Genomic DNA, 14,570 nt, shown 5'->3' with positions numbered 1-14,570 from the left:
GATTGAACCATAGACCATTAAATTCTTTGCATTATAGTTGCCTTCAATTCTGATTTTCTTCTGTTTAATTCTTAATTAATTTCAGAACATTTCTCTAAACTTTGTGGAGTAGGTTGTATAAATAAGTGGGAAACATCCCAATCCCAATTTTAATGCTTTTAATAATTAACTTATTACATTTTTTTTAGATGTATTATTTGACAAAAAAGTGGAGGGCGCGACAAAAAAACTTTAATCATCATAGAAAACTCTTGCTCACTATTAAAAAAGCATTGTTTTATTTAAGCAAGGTTAAAAGATTAACGTTTCGGCCTAGTCTATGCGATATGCAAGTTGTGTTTGCCCAGTTAAAGGGGGACCCAGACTCACCCTGGTTCTTGAGGGTTGCAGACACTGAATAATTATCATTTGAAATAAATGGCACTTTTCAAGTCTTGACTAAAAATCTTTAATGAATATGAATTTAAATACAATTGACTTGAGGTTCAGAGCAGGCAGGCTGACTGGCTTGCCCTGAAGGCCCTCTGCCTCTACCTCTGTGTGGTTAATCTCAGCCAAGAGGTTGTATGGGTTGTCTGTCTCTCTCTGGGTGTGAATCACTATCACTATGACCTCTCGCTCCGCCTGCCCGTTGGCCTGATTAGAAGGCTTCCCCTCTCATTCCTTGTTCACAGGAGCAGGGGTGATGGCATCCGGGGTAACCTCCTCCTCTCCTGTATCTAACCCATCTTTCTGGCTGTGAGTTCGACTGAGGTCACTCGTTCTCTCTCCCAGGGTGTTGGATAGTTTCTCCTCCTCTGTGTCTTGTGTATTTTCTACATTGTAGAATAATAGTGAAGACATCAAAACTATTAAATAACACATATGGCATCATGTAGTAACCAAAAACGTGTTACACATATCAAAATATATTTCAGATTTGAGATTCTTCAAAGTAGCCACCCTTTGCCTTGATCACAGCTTTGTACATACAGAATAATACGAAATGTTCTGAGACCAGGTTGCGCTTTCACCTCCCCCGGTAAGAGGGGAATAAGGCAACCTCAGAGTTACATTCAAGGATACTTTATTGACACACACGGATGAAATGGACATGGAAAGGTAGTGGAATGATAGTGGTCCTGTAATGGACAGATAACAGGGGTAATGAATATGCACAATAACTGATAGCACAAGTAGAGCAACAACGCTATTAACAAAGGAAGGGCTGTATTAATGGCATAATGCTACCTGCGGAGTATTACACAACACAGTAAAACACAGAAGCAACTTACAATAGGCAATGGTAGTAAATATAAAGAACAACAAGTAAGAATAATATACATGTTACAAACTCACTTTGAGCACGTACACTATCCCACGGTATCTCTGTGCATTCAAATTGTCATCGATAAAATGCAATTGTGTTCATTGTCCGTAGCTTATGCCTGCCCATACCATAACCCCACTGCCACCATGGAGCATTCACAACGTTGACATCAGCCAACAGCTCGCCCATACGCTGCTTTACAAGTGGTCTGAAGTCGTGAGGCCAGTTAGAAGTACTGCCAAATTCTCTAAAGCCGCCTTGGCTTATGGTTGAGAAATTAACATAAACGTATCTGTTAACAGCTCTGGTGGACATTCCTGCAGTCCGTAAGCCAATTGCACGCTGCCTCAAAACTTGAAACATCTGTGCATTGTGTTGTGTGACAAAACTGCACATTTTAGAGTGGCATTTTATTGTCCTCAGCACAAGGTGCACCTGTGTAATTATCATGCTGTTTAATCAGCTTCTTGATATGCCATATTTGTCAGGTGGATGGATTATCTTGGCAAAGGAGAAATGCTCGCTTACAGGGATGTAAACAAATTTGTGTACACAATTTGAGAGAAATAAGCTTTTTGTGCGAATGGAACATTTCTGGGATTTTTATTTCAGCTCATGAAACATGGGACCAACATTTTACATGTTGCGTTTATATTTTTGTTCAGTGTAGTTATTAGGTTGGGAGATTGGGATCCTATCTGGGCTAGCTAAAGCCATCTTCATGGTTAGTAGTATGACAGAGGACATATAACAAGACAAATTTAAACATCACAAATCTGAGGGGGCAAGTGACCCTGTGCCCCCTTTGGGCATGACGTCTCTGCTATCAACCACATCATTCTGTCTCCGTGAATATTCAAAACAGACACATTCATTCAGGTCTGGTACTGGTCCTACCATATAGATCAGGGATGGACAATTCCAGTCCTTGGGGGTCGGAGGGGTGTCACACTTTTTCCCCATCCCTAGCAAACACAGATGATTAAACTTATTGCATTCTAAACTGAAACCCATGAGTACTTGATTATTAGAGTCAAACGTGTTAGCTGGGGCTGGGGAAAAAGTGTAACACCAATCAGGTCCCGAGGACTGGAGTTGCCCATCCCTAATATAGATGCTCTGTTTGCACGCATCGAGGGATGTGGTGAGTGACAGTGGAGACAAGGGAGCACACAGAAACAGCTTTGTCCTTTAGAAAGTCGTCATAATCCTTAAATAAATATGATATGTATGCAAGAAATGCAGAGCCACTTCCAAAAACATATTGACAGAGTCTAGTATCTAGTAATCTAATCAATTAGTTTTCAACCCCTTTGTTATGGCAAGCCTAAATAAGCTCAGGAGTAAAAATGTGCTTAACAAGTCACATAATCAGTTAGATGGACTCACTATGTGTGCAATAATTACGCTTTGGATGGTGTATCAATACACCCAGTCACCACAAAAATACAGGTGTCCATCCTAACTCAGCTGCCAGAGAGGAAGGAAAACGCTCAGGGATTTCACCATGAGGCCAATGGTGACTTTAAAACAGCTGCTTTGATAGGAGAAAACTGAGGATGAATCATCAACATTGTAGTTACTCCACAATACTAACCTAATTGACAGAGTATGCACTCACTAACTGTAAGTCGCTCTGGATAAGAGCGTCTGCTAAATGACTAAAATGTAAATGTAAAAGAAGGAAACCTGTACATGCATTGTGTTTGCAATCAGGCACTAAAGTAAAACTGCAAATAATGTGGCAAAGAAATGAACTTTATGCCCTGAATACAAAGCGTAATGTTTGGGGCAAATCCAACACAACACATCACTGAGTACCACTCTTCATATTTCCAAGCATGGTGGTGGCTGCATCATGTTATGGGTATGCATGTCATTGGCAAGGACTAGATACTTTTTTAGGATAAAAATAAACGGCATAGAGCTAAGTACAGGCAGATTCCTAGAGGAAAACCTGGTTCAGTCTGCTTTCCAACAGACACTGGGAGACAAATTCCCTCTTCAGCAGGACAATAACCTAAAACACAAGGCCAAATATTCACTGGATGTCACGATCGTCGTATTGAATAGACCAAGGCGCAGCGTGATGAACGAACATGGTTAACTTTATTATCTTTAGTGATAATAGAAACAACAATCAACAAAACAACAAACGACTCATAACGTCCTCGGTAACAATGACCAAACCAACTGGAACAAAAACCCACAAACACAAAGGGAAAACAGACAGTTTAAATATGGCTCCCAATCAGAGACAACCAACGACAGCTGACACTCGTTGCCTCTGATTGGGAGTCACTCTAGCCAACATAGAAATAAACACAACAGAATGAACACACCCTGGCACAACATATAGAGTCCCAGAGCCAGGGTGTGACAGTACACCCCCCTAAAGGCGCGGACTGCGACCGCGCCTCAACTTGAACAAAACAGGGGAGGGCTGGGTGGGCATACCTCCTCGGCGGCGGTTCTGGCTCCGGCCTTGCCCACCACCCTCCAATAAACCCCCCATAGCGCCTCTGGTCCAGTCTGGTCCCGCTGGCTGGAGCTGAACTGGACTTAGCAGGAGCGGTTAGCTTCAGCTCCGTAGTGGAGCAGTTGACCGGTACCTTACCAGGCACCGGTGACCCAGGCACGGGTTGTGCTGGACTGACGACGCGCATCCCTGGCCTGGTGCGTGGAGTAGGAACGGGCCGAACCAGGCTGACGACTTGCACCCCTGGCTTGGTGCGTGGAGTAGGAACGGGCCGGACCAGGCTGACGACTCGCACCCCTGGCTTGGTGCGAGTGGCAGGAACAGGCCGGGCCGGGCTGGCGACGCGCACCGTAGACTTGGTGCGAGTGGCAGGAACAGGCCGGGCCGGGCTGACGATGCGCACCCCTGGCTTGGTGCGTGGAGTAGGAACGGGCCGGACCAGGCTGACGACTCGCACCCCTGGCTTGGTGCGAGTGGCAGGAACAGGCCGGGCCGGGCTGGCGACGCGCACCGTAGGCTTGGTGCGTGGAGCAGGGACAGGCCGGACCGGGCTGGCGACGCACACCGTAGGCTTGGTGCGTGGAGCAGGGACAGGCCGGACCGGGCTGGCGACGCACACCGTAGGCTTGGTGCGTGGAGCAGGGACAGGCCGGACCGGGCTGGCGACGCACACCGTAGGCTTGGTGCGTGGAGCAGGGACAGGCCGGACCGGGCTGGCGACGCACACCGTAGGCCTGGTGCGTGGAGCAGGGACAGGCCGGACCGGGCTGGCGACGCACACCGTAGGCTTGGTGCGTGGAGCAGGGACAGGCCGGACCGGGCTGGCGACGCACACCGTAGGCTTGGTGCGTGGAGCAGGGACAGGCCGGACCGGGCTGGCGACGCACACCGTAGGCTTGGTGCGAGGAGCAGGGACAGGCCGGACCGGGCTGGCGACGCACACCGTAGGCTTGGTGCGTGGAGCAGGGACAGGCCGGACCGGGCTGGCGACGCACACCGTAGGCTCTACTTTGACCAGTGACCCCCGTAACCTGGTGGCCCTCTGAATACGCCCCTTGTCTGCCTCCGTCAGCCCCGTCGTCCATGCCGTGTGCCCCCCCCTAACATTTTTCTGGGGTTGCCTCTCGCCTGTCCGACGTTGACCCGTTTGGCGCCGCTGCTCCTCTCTCCGGCGCGCCTCCACCGTCTCTTCCCACGGACGCCGATCCATCCCGGCCTGTATCTCCTTCCATGTCCAGGACCCTTTACCGTCCAATATCTCCTCCCATGTCCAGGCTGCCTGCTCCTGGACACGCTGCTTGGTCCTTGTATGGTGGGTTTTTCTGTCACGATCGTCTAACAGAGATGAGGACCACAATAAACAAAACAAGAAACGACTCGTGAAGTCCACGGTAACAATGACCAACACGGAACAAAAACCCACAAACACAAAGGGAAAACAGACAGTTTAAATATGGCTCCCAATCAGAGACAACCAACGACAGCTGACACTCGTTGCCTCTGATTGGGAGTCACTCTAGCCAACATAGAAATAAACACAACAGAATGAACACACCCTGGCTCAACATATAGAGTCCCAGAGCCAGGGTGTGACACTGGAGTTGCTTACCAAGATGACATTGAATGTTTCTGAGTGGCTTAGTTACAGTTTTGACTTAATTCGGCTTGAAAACCTATGGCAAAAGAAAAATGGCTGTCTATATAATGTATATTGCATATATTTTACAATCCAGTTGTGCAAAGCTCTTGGAGATTTACCCAGAAAGACACAGCTTTAATCGACTCAGGGGTGGGAATACTTATGTAAATGAGATATTTCTGTATGTAATTTCCAATACATTTGCAAAAATTTCAAAAGCGTGTTTTCACTTTGTCATTATGGGGTATTGTGTGTAGCTGCGTGAGAGAAAATATTATAATTGAATCCATTTTGAATTCAGGCTGTAAGAAAACAACATGTGGAATAAGTTAAGGGGTATGAATACTTTCTGAATGCACTGTATATCTGCAAGAAAGTGATAAATAAGTGACTGTTTGAAAGGGGGTCATATAAACATTGCCTTATTTATATTTTTACATATAACATAAAGTTAATTCTGTCTGAAATAGTCATGCTATAATGGGCGTCGTTTCTCAGACCAAATTTCCATTCTGGCTCAAACAAAGCAATCTGATCATGCTCCAGTCAAAAACAGCTATAGGGAATGCCTATACATTGTCCAATCTCCTTCCACACATTGATTTCATCTTTATTCAGAAAGAAACAAACTTGAAATTAAGTGTTGTTTCAGTGTCTTGTTGCAGGTTGTGCAATGTTCAAAAGTGTGTGAGAGAAAAAGCATTAACTTGTGTGTGTGGTGTCAAGTGTGGATGGTCCTATGTATGCAAATAGCCGAGATTGGATATTTCAGCACCATGGACAGCAGCGACATTGGGATAGCGAGATCTGTAATTCAGCAACACATGACACTGGATAGTGGCTGTCTCAGGTGAAGTTGGCATTGGGAAAATCCCATCTAATGGGAAATGAGGCATAGGAGGCAAAAAGACTGAAGGAGAAGACTCCCACAGGAACTCTTGGCTTAACTGTTCTGCCACATTCATTTCAAATGTTACATTTTTCGATTTGTAAATAAAAGGGAACACATTTGCAAATAATGTAAACTGACTTTTCTAACTACACTGTACAGCTTTAGTGTGTCTGTGCGTCATAGGTACAACTGCAAGCAATTCGCTTCTCAAATCCTTCTCAAATGTCTGTTTAATGTGAGAAATAAAATGAAAAACAACTGTTAAACTATTACAATGCGTACTGTCATGAATTATTACTATTCCCAACAAGACAACGAAGTGATGGTCTTTACCCGCCATGGAGACTTATAAAGGCTACTTCCCCCCCACCAAAAGTTCCCAAGCTGAGCGATATTGTTTCTACATCATTATGCATATAATTCAAGTCATACCTTTATTGTCATTCATGCTCTTATTTTTAACCGAGTAGCTTTGCAAAAGTGTAACCTGCGTCATTAATTTGTAGACAAACTGGAATTTGTTGACAACCAAACACAATTCAAAATTACTTTTGCAATACAGTAAATAGCCTATTAACTTGTCGACAAGTTAACACATTTTAACTAAACCAAAAATAAAAGGTAAAGAATAGGATTAAGGCAATGGCTCAGATGAAACTATCCAATTAGATATCCTTTAAATGTTATTTGGTTGCGATGTCAACCAAGCACAACTCAATAATATTTTTGTAATACAGTAAATAGCCTTAAGTTAAGGCTATCTTACAAACTAATGTAACAGTATTTATTCAACCTTAAAATGAGTAATACATCCATGGCCACATTTTGATGTTAGTCTACTGCAACTATAAATGTTTTCTTATGTAATCCACGTTATGACTATAACTACTGTTCCCTGAAGGAGGGAAATGAGGTACAACATGCTGTAGGGAGTTGCACTCTCGTGACTTTGGTTAAAGGATCTACAATCACGCCTGACAAGGCCAATGAAATCCGTGCCTCACTGGAAGCCCCGCCTTCCACAGGTGATAAGTGTGGTGCTCGGATTCATCCATTCAATTTATTACCACTTTTCACTGAGCCCAGGAATGGGTGGCATGGGGCCAAACAGGTGTTGTACCTCGTTTCCCTCCTTCAGGGAACAATAGTTAGTGATAACGTTACATTCCCTTTCAGCCAGTCATAGGTATCGGTGCCACAGCACCTTGTAACCCAGCTGGAAAGGGGACAGACATCTCTGAAAAACAGACCCCTTCTGTGGTAACAGATGGGCAATTCATAATTGAATCTAATTCCCATAAATGAAACCAATCGCCTATAGAACCCATAACCTGTATCACTAAGCACCTCATAGGGACTAGTGTACAGTCGTGGTCAAAAGTTTTGAGAATGACACAAGTATTGGTCTTCACAAAGTTTGCTGCTTCAGTGTTTTTAGATATTTTTGTCAGATGTTACTATGGTATACTGAAGTATAATTACACGCATTCCATAAGTGTCAAAGGCTTTTATTGACAATTATATTAAGTTTATGCAAAGAGTCAACATTTGCAGTGTTGACCCTTCTTTTTCAAGACCTCTGCAATCCGCCCTGGCATGCTGTCAATTAACTTCTGGGCCACATCCTGAATGATGGCAGCCCATTCTTGCATAATAAATGCTTGGAGTTTGTCAGAATTTGTGGGTTTTTGTTTGTCCACCCGCCTCTTGAGGATCGACCACAAGTTCTCAATGGGATTAAGGTCTGGGGAGTTTCCTGGCCATGGACTCAACATTTTGATGTTTTGTTCCCCGAGCCACTTAGTTATCACTTTTGCATTATGGCAAGGTGCTCCATCATGCTGGAAAAGGCATTGTTCATCACCAAACTGTTCTTGGATGGTTGGGAGAAGTTGCTCTCGGAGGATGTGTTGGTACCATTCTTTACTCATGGCTGTGTTCTCAGGCAAAATTGTGAGTGAGCCCAGTCCCTTGGCTGAGAAGCAACCCCACACATGAATGGTCTCAGGATGCTTTACTGTTGGCATGACACAGGACTGATGGTAGCACTCACCTTGTCTTCTCCGGACAAGCTTTTTTACGGATGCCCCAAACAATCGGAAAGGGGATTCATCAGAGAAAATTACTTTACCCCAGTCCTCAGCAGTCCAATCCCTGTACCTTTGGCAGAATATCAGTCTGTCCCTGATGTTTTTCCTGGAGAGAAGTGGCTTCCTCGCTGCCCTTCTTGACACCAGGCCATCCTCCAAAAGTCTTCGCCTCACTGTGCGTGCAGATGCACTCACACCTGTCTGCTGCCATTCCTGAGCAAGCTCTGCACTGGTGGTGCCCCGATCCCGCAGCTGAATCAACTTTAGGAGACAGTCCTGGCGCTTGCTGGACTTTCTTGGGTGCCCTGAAGCCTTCTTCACAACAATTGAACCTCTCTCCTTGAAGTTCTTGATGATCCGATAAATGGTTGATTTAGGTGCAATCTTACTAGCAGCAATATCCATGCCTGTGAAGCCCTTTTTGTGCAAAACAATGATGACGGCACGTGTTTCCTTGCAGGTAACCAGGGTTAACAGAGGAAGAACAATGATTTCAAGCACCACCCTCCTTTTAAAGCTTCCAGTCTGTTATTCTAACTCAATCAGCATGACAGAGTGATCTCCAGCCTTGTCCTCGTCAACACTCTCACCTGTGTTAACGAGAGAATCACTGACATGATGTCAGCTGGTCCTTTTGTGGCAGGGCTGAAATGCAGTGGAAATGTTTTTGGGGGATTAAGTTCATTTTCATGGCAAAGAGGGACTTTGCAATTAATTGCAATTCATCTGATCACTCTTCCTAACATTCTGGAGTATATACAAATTGCCATCATAAAAACTGAGGCAGCAGACTTTGTGAAAATGTATATTTGTGTCATTCTCAAAACTTTTGACCACGACTGTAGACTACAGGGAGGAATCAGCAATGAATCCCAGTAATAAGCCACCTATGGGGGAGGAGTGCCTCCTTGTGGACAGAGAGAGAATTGCCCAATTTATTACTCTCCCCCTCGGGAGATTGATTTACCCCTTGAACTCTGAACACCATGGAATGCGTTGTAACAGAGGGGCTTTAAACATGGACAGGCTTCTAAACTAGGTTGGAATTAATGACAATTAATCTTAGTCTTTTAATGCAGGGTTTGATCTAAACGTTAGAAAACCTTTCACGCGTGTGGACCTTCAGGTGTATCTTTAGGTTGCCAGCCCGGGCAAAGCGCATCTGACACTGGGTACAGCTGAAGCATTTCACCCCTGTACACGTTGAAAGGGGAGTGGGTTGCGACATTTAGATTTGTCTCTAAGCTTTCCCTGTAGTCTAAGAAGTCACTAGTGTTGCCCTGCGAGTGTCCTTCTCCTAAGTGAGTCTCGTCTGCATTCCATGTCCACTTTCACGGTCTACGACCAGAACCTCCCCTTTCTTATCTAGGCACCCTTCAGAGTATACACAACTACTGTACTTGTTCCAGTCCCCTCTCATTGGATTAATCTGTCTATCTAAGCGCACAGGCACGTCACCAGGTATCATCTCTGTCTCTGTAGCGTATGAACAGGACCTGATCATTGCCACTCTGTAACGCTTCACCTGTGTCCCGATTGGACAGAACCGTCCTCGGGCTGGGTTACCGTAAAGTAAATACTCTGAGTGGGGAAAAGGAGGACAGCTCAGTCGCCCCAGCCCTGTTAAAGCCTGTGTGTCTGTCTCTGATTTGAGGACGGGGCGCAGCGTTCCACTGACCACCGTGATGCTGAGTCGGGTCCTTGACCTCTCCAGCTTGACCCCAGCACAACAGTGATTGGTTGGCCATCTCTCCATGTTTTGTGTCCCGCTGGCTTCACAAAGCTCCTGTGGCCTCCAGTGAGATGTCCTTCACCCGAGAGAGTGATTGGGGGGAAAGAGGTGGTTAGGTTAGCTTCTGTCAATGCTCAACGGTATACTATTGTGTCAAAAGCTATTCCATACTATTGTCACTGTCTACAATTGGCAAGGATGTAAGGTAACACTTCTCAACTTCTTGATATATTATTTATTAAATCGATGTATTATGTTCCATGCATCACATTGTTTTCATTGAGTAAATAATAGGAAGTGCATTAAATAAGAATTCAGTTATAATATGATATTGTGTCTTTGCTCAAGACAGCCAAGTAATCAGGGGAATTATTGCATACTATCCAAAACCTGACCAAGACCCATTTCTGGATAACGAATCTGAACACGCGCAAAGGTGAACGAGGTAACAGGCCGCGCAGCCTCGGCCTTCTGCAATTTGTACCTCTTGACATGCCTCTGTATCTGTCGAGGATCTTGACACTACGCTCTCGCATTGTCCTCTCTGCGCGCTCCCGTGCCACCTTCAGTTCCAGTAGCTGTAGTTTCCTCCGCAATGTCCTGTTTTCTTTCTGGCTTTGAGTTATTTCCAAACGAAACACTACATAGTCTTCGTCTACGAGTTTACAGATGTCTGCCACTGCTGCATTTGCTAGCACCTCCATGATGGAGGCTATTTGATTGTGAAAAACCATACAGTTAGCTGTTGTTAGCAGCTAGCTAGCGTTATCCAGATAACATCTATCAACCAAGTTCTGTCTCCAATGCGAATAAAATACTTCTGCAGTAAGTATGTGATGATGTGCAGTTAAATTAGTCATATTTTGAACTCCAGGATTTAAATAAATGTCTAAATAACAACAATAAAAACACTAACGTGGAAACTGTTCTACAATAAAGAGAAAGGATCTTATTGGTTGGCGTCATAGCTGAAAGGGTGTGCTTAAATGAAAAAGGTCTGCACGCTGTTCTTTGAATTATGGTACTGTTTATTACATTACACATCAAATCTCCCATGATCAGTATCTTTCAAGCTGAGGGCAGACATGTTTAGAAAGAACAGTGTGTTAGCAAGAATACAGAAGAAAAGTATAGAATTACTTTATTCCATCTACATCACCTCAGTAAGGTAAATATTAAACTGTCTTTGTTTGGCCTAGGTCTCTCTAAAAACAGGTATTTACACAAGCATGTTTCAAATGACAAGTTAACAAAGGGTTAATGAAGGGTATGTGGATAATTACCCTCTTACCCCAAAACACTTCAGAACTATAATATGTCAACTTAAGAATAGTTTCCAGATATCCCCTGCGTACATCTCGAGCCACACTGCTAAGATTTCTCCCGGTTGTGGACACTCCTATGTCTGATAAGGTTAGTCAGGAAAGAGAAGCTCTTGTAACACAGTTTGCACTTGAAGGGCCTCTCCTTGGTGTGAACGGTCTGGTGCTCCCTCAAATAGTCTGCCCTAGCGAAGCGCTTCCCACATGTGGGGCAGCTGTACGGCTTGTCGGCGTCCGTCCTATTGCTCGGCCTCCCACGTTGTAACCCAATGACACCAGACGAGGTAGAAGCAGGAGCCACCACCCTCAGGTGGTTAGTCTTTGAGCTCCCTCCTTGACCTCTAGCCGTTGTTTGGGTGTTGTTTAGATTGTGTGCTGTGTTATAGGCTAGGTACCTCTTGTGGTGAATGCCCATCCTGACCCGGTCTGTATTGGTGGGGTAACCATGAGGTAACTGAGGAAGGCTAGACCCAGGTCCAGGCCTTCTATGAACCCATTCACCAGGCATTAAACAAGATCCTGAAGGAGAAGACAGACTTCCTGTTAGACTCCCACCGGAGGTGTCTCCCACCACTCTCTCTGAAGGCTGAAGCCCAGGGTGACCTGCTCTGTTCATCATGGATACTGTGGAGTTTGTGTCATAGGAACAGGAGGGTCTATCTCTATCAGCCCCAGGCTCTGTTTCATCCCTGCGCTGAGACTGTGAAGAGAAGAGTATGGGCTGCTGACTGGAGCCCTGACTGGAGCCTCTGTCTATCTGAAGACCAGTAGGACTGAGGTTGTTTAGTCCACCTGTCCACTGGTTGTGTTCTGTGTGATGGTTGTGGTGGAGTCTCTGTCCCTCACGGTTCGGTTCTGTTTCTGACTCGGAAATGAAAAGCGACGGCTCCTGATCCAGGGTTCTGATCCGGAGCCAAGGTTTGTGACCAGCCACCTCAGAGGTCCAGTCTCGCCTGCCAGCAACACCGGATATCAGCAGGTCCTCATGGACTGCAGACTGTAAACACAAATTGTACAGAAGAGAGGTTTATATAAGAAACTCTTTGCTGTACACACAAAACAATACATTATATTATAAAATGTTAACCACAGTCAAGCCCATCTCTAACACTGGATTAATGTACCTAATAATAAGGAGCAATTGGCGTTAATCATAAAAAAAATGTCCATATGTGTTGATTCAAGAATGAAGTATGTTTTGGTTCGACTGAGATAAGGGAAACTCAGCCCCTGCAATGATACAATATTTACTCTGTGCTGACTTTCTGTATTTAATTTCAACACAATTGTCATACACTCACATAACGTGAAGTACTTTTATTACATGAAACGATACATGTGACAAGTAGAATAATTTCCCACTATGGTAACACTATATTTTCTGTAAATCTGATACCCTCACTTTGATAAAATGAATTTTGGAATACTCTGGAAAAGGTTCAACATTACATTACACACAGCTTGACTACTTTATGTCAAGTAAACATGAATTAAGGCACTATCATTTCCTCATTATAAAACACCAGCATCAAACAACAGGACAAGGTTGTCACTTTTCATCAGTGAAGCAATTTTACAGACACCATCACATCACACCATGTTTTCCTCAGTTCACCTCATCCAGTTCCCTACTACATACATAGATTTACATGGTTATCAAAATGTCACACCAGGGTAAGCCTACACGAAACACAGCCCTTATTTTAAGTGTTTCTAAAATCCCCTATGGGAAAAATGAATGGTGGAAAAAAGATTGGAACCATTTCCCTGTTTGACCACTAGGTTCTATGGGTATTATGACACATTCACTCTATATATCCAAAACCAACAGAATGAACTACAAACAAACTAACTAGTACTACATTACATGCCACTATACTCTATACATGGACTGTGTGCATTTTCTGCTGGTGTATCCTGAGGTAGCTCCTCTCTGAGAACCTCTTCCTGCAGTGCATACAGGCGAACGGCCTCTCTCCCTTGTGGACCTTAAGGTGCATCTTCAGTTGGTGCTGGTGGGAGAACCTCTTCTCACACTGGTGGCAGCTGTAAGACCCTCTGGTGCCTCTTCAGGTTGGACGAGTCAGAAACTGTCCCAGCACAGATGGCAGCCGAACAATTTATGTATATATATATACAGTTGAAGTCGGAAGTTTACATACACCTTAGCCAAATACATTTCAACTCAGTTTTTCACAATTCCTGACATTTAAGCCCAGTAAAAATTCCCTGTCTTAGGTCAGTTAGGATCACCACTTTATTTTAAGAATGTGAAATGTCAGAATAATAGTAGAGAGAATGATTTATTTCAGCTTTTATTTGTTTCATCACATTCCCACTGGGTCAGAAGTTTACATACACTCAATTAGTATTTGGTAGCGTTGCCTTTAAATTGTTTAACTTGGGTCAAATGTTTCGGGTAGCCTTCCACAAGCTTCCCACAATAAGTTGGGTGAATTATGGCCCATTCCTCATGACAGAGCTGATTTAATTTGCCACAACTTTGGAAGTGTGCTTGGGGTCATTGTCCATTTGGAAGACCCATTTACGACCAAGCTTTAACTTCCTGACTGATGTCTTGAGATGTTGCTTCAATATATCCACATAATTTTCCTTCGTAATGATGCCATCTATTTTGTGAAGTGCGCCAGTCCCTCCTGCAGCAAAGCACCCCCACAGCATGATGCTGCCACCCCCGTGTTTCACGGTTGGGATGGTGTTCTCCGGCTTGCAATTAACCCCCTTTTTCCTCCAAACATAACGATGGTAATTCTGGCCAAACAGTTCTATTTTTGTTTCATCAGACCAGAGGACATTTTTCCAAAAAGTACGATCTTTGTCCCCATGTGCAGTTGCAAACTGTAGTCTGGCTTATCTATGCCAGTTTTGGAGCAGTGGCTTCTTCCTTGCTGAGCGGCCTTTCAGATTATGTCGATATAGGACTCGTTTTACTGTGGATATAGATACTTTTGTACCTGTTTACTCCAGCATCTTCTCAAGGTCCTTTGCTGTTGTTCTGGGATTGATTTGCACTTCTCGCACCAAAGTACGTTCATCTCTAGGAGACAGAACGCGTCTCCTTCCTGAGCGGTATGACGGCTGCGTGG

General features: G+C 44.5%; 1 protein-coding gene across 1 annotated transcript in view; it reads right to left on the bottom strand.

Annotated features, from left to right (window-relative positions):
• Positions 1-11,154: 11,154 nt before the first annotated feature.
• Positions 11,155-14,570, bottom strand: part of LOC311110305 (uncharacterized protein) — a gene marked incomplete at its 5' end in the record, with an annotated part of 54,375 nt that continues 50,959 nt past the window's right edge. The window contains one exon of the mRNA XM_084188841.1: positions 11,155-12,460. Within this exon, the coding sequence (XP_084044967.1) occupies positions 11,513-12,460 (948 nt within the window). The 3' untranslated portion in view covers positions 11,155-11,512. The remainder of the gene's footprint in view (positions 12,461-14,570) is intronic.

Source organism: Coregonus lavaretus (assembly GCF_964263955.1).
Source record: "Coregonus lavaretus genome assembly, contig: SUPER_35_unloc_3, whole genome shotgun sequence".
Classification (NCBI taxonomy): Eukaryota; Metazoa; Chordata; class Actinopteri; order Salmoniformes; family Salmonidae; genus Coregonus; species Coregonus lavaretus.
The sequence above is the reverse complement of the archived record's forward strand: the minus strand, read 5'-3'. Positions and strand labels throughout refer to the sequence as shown.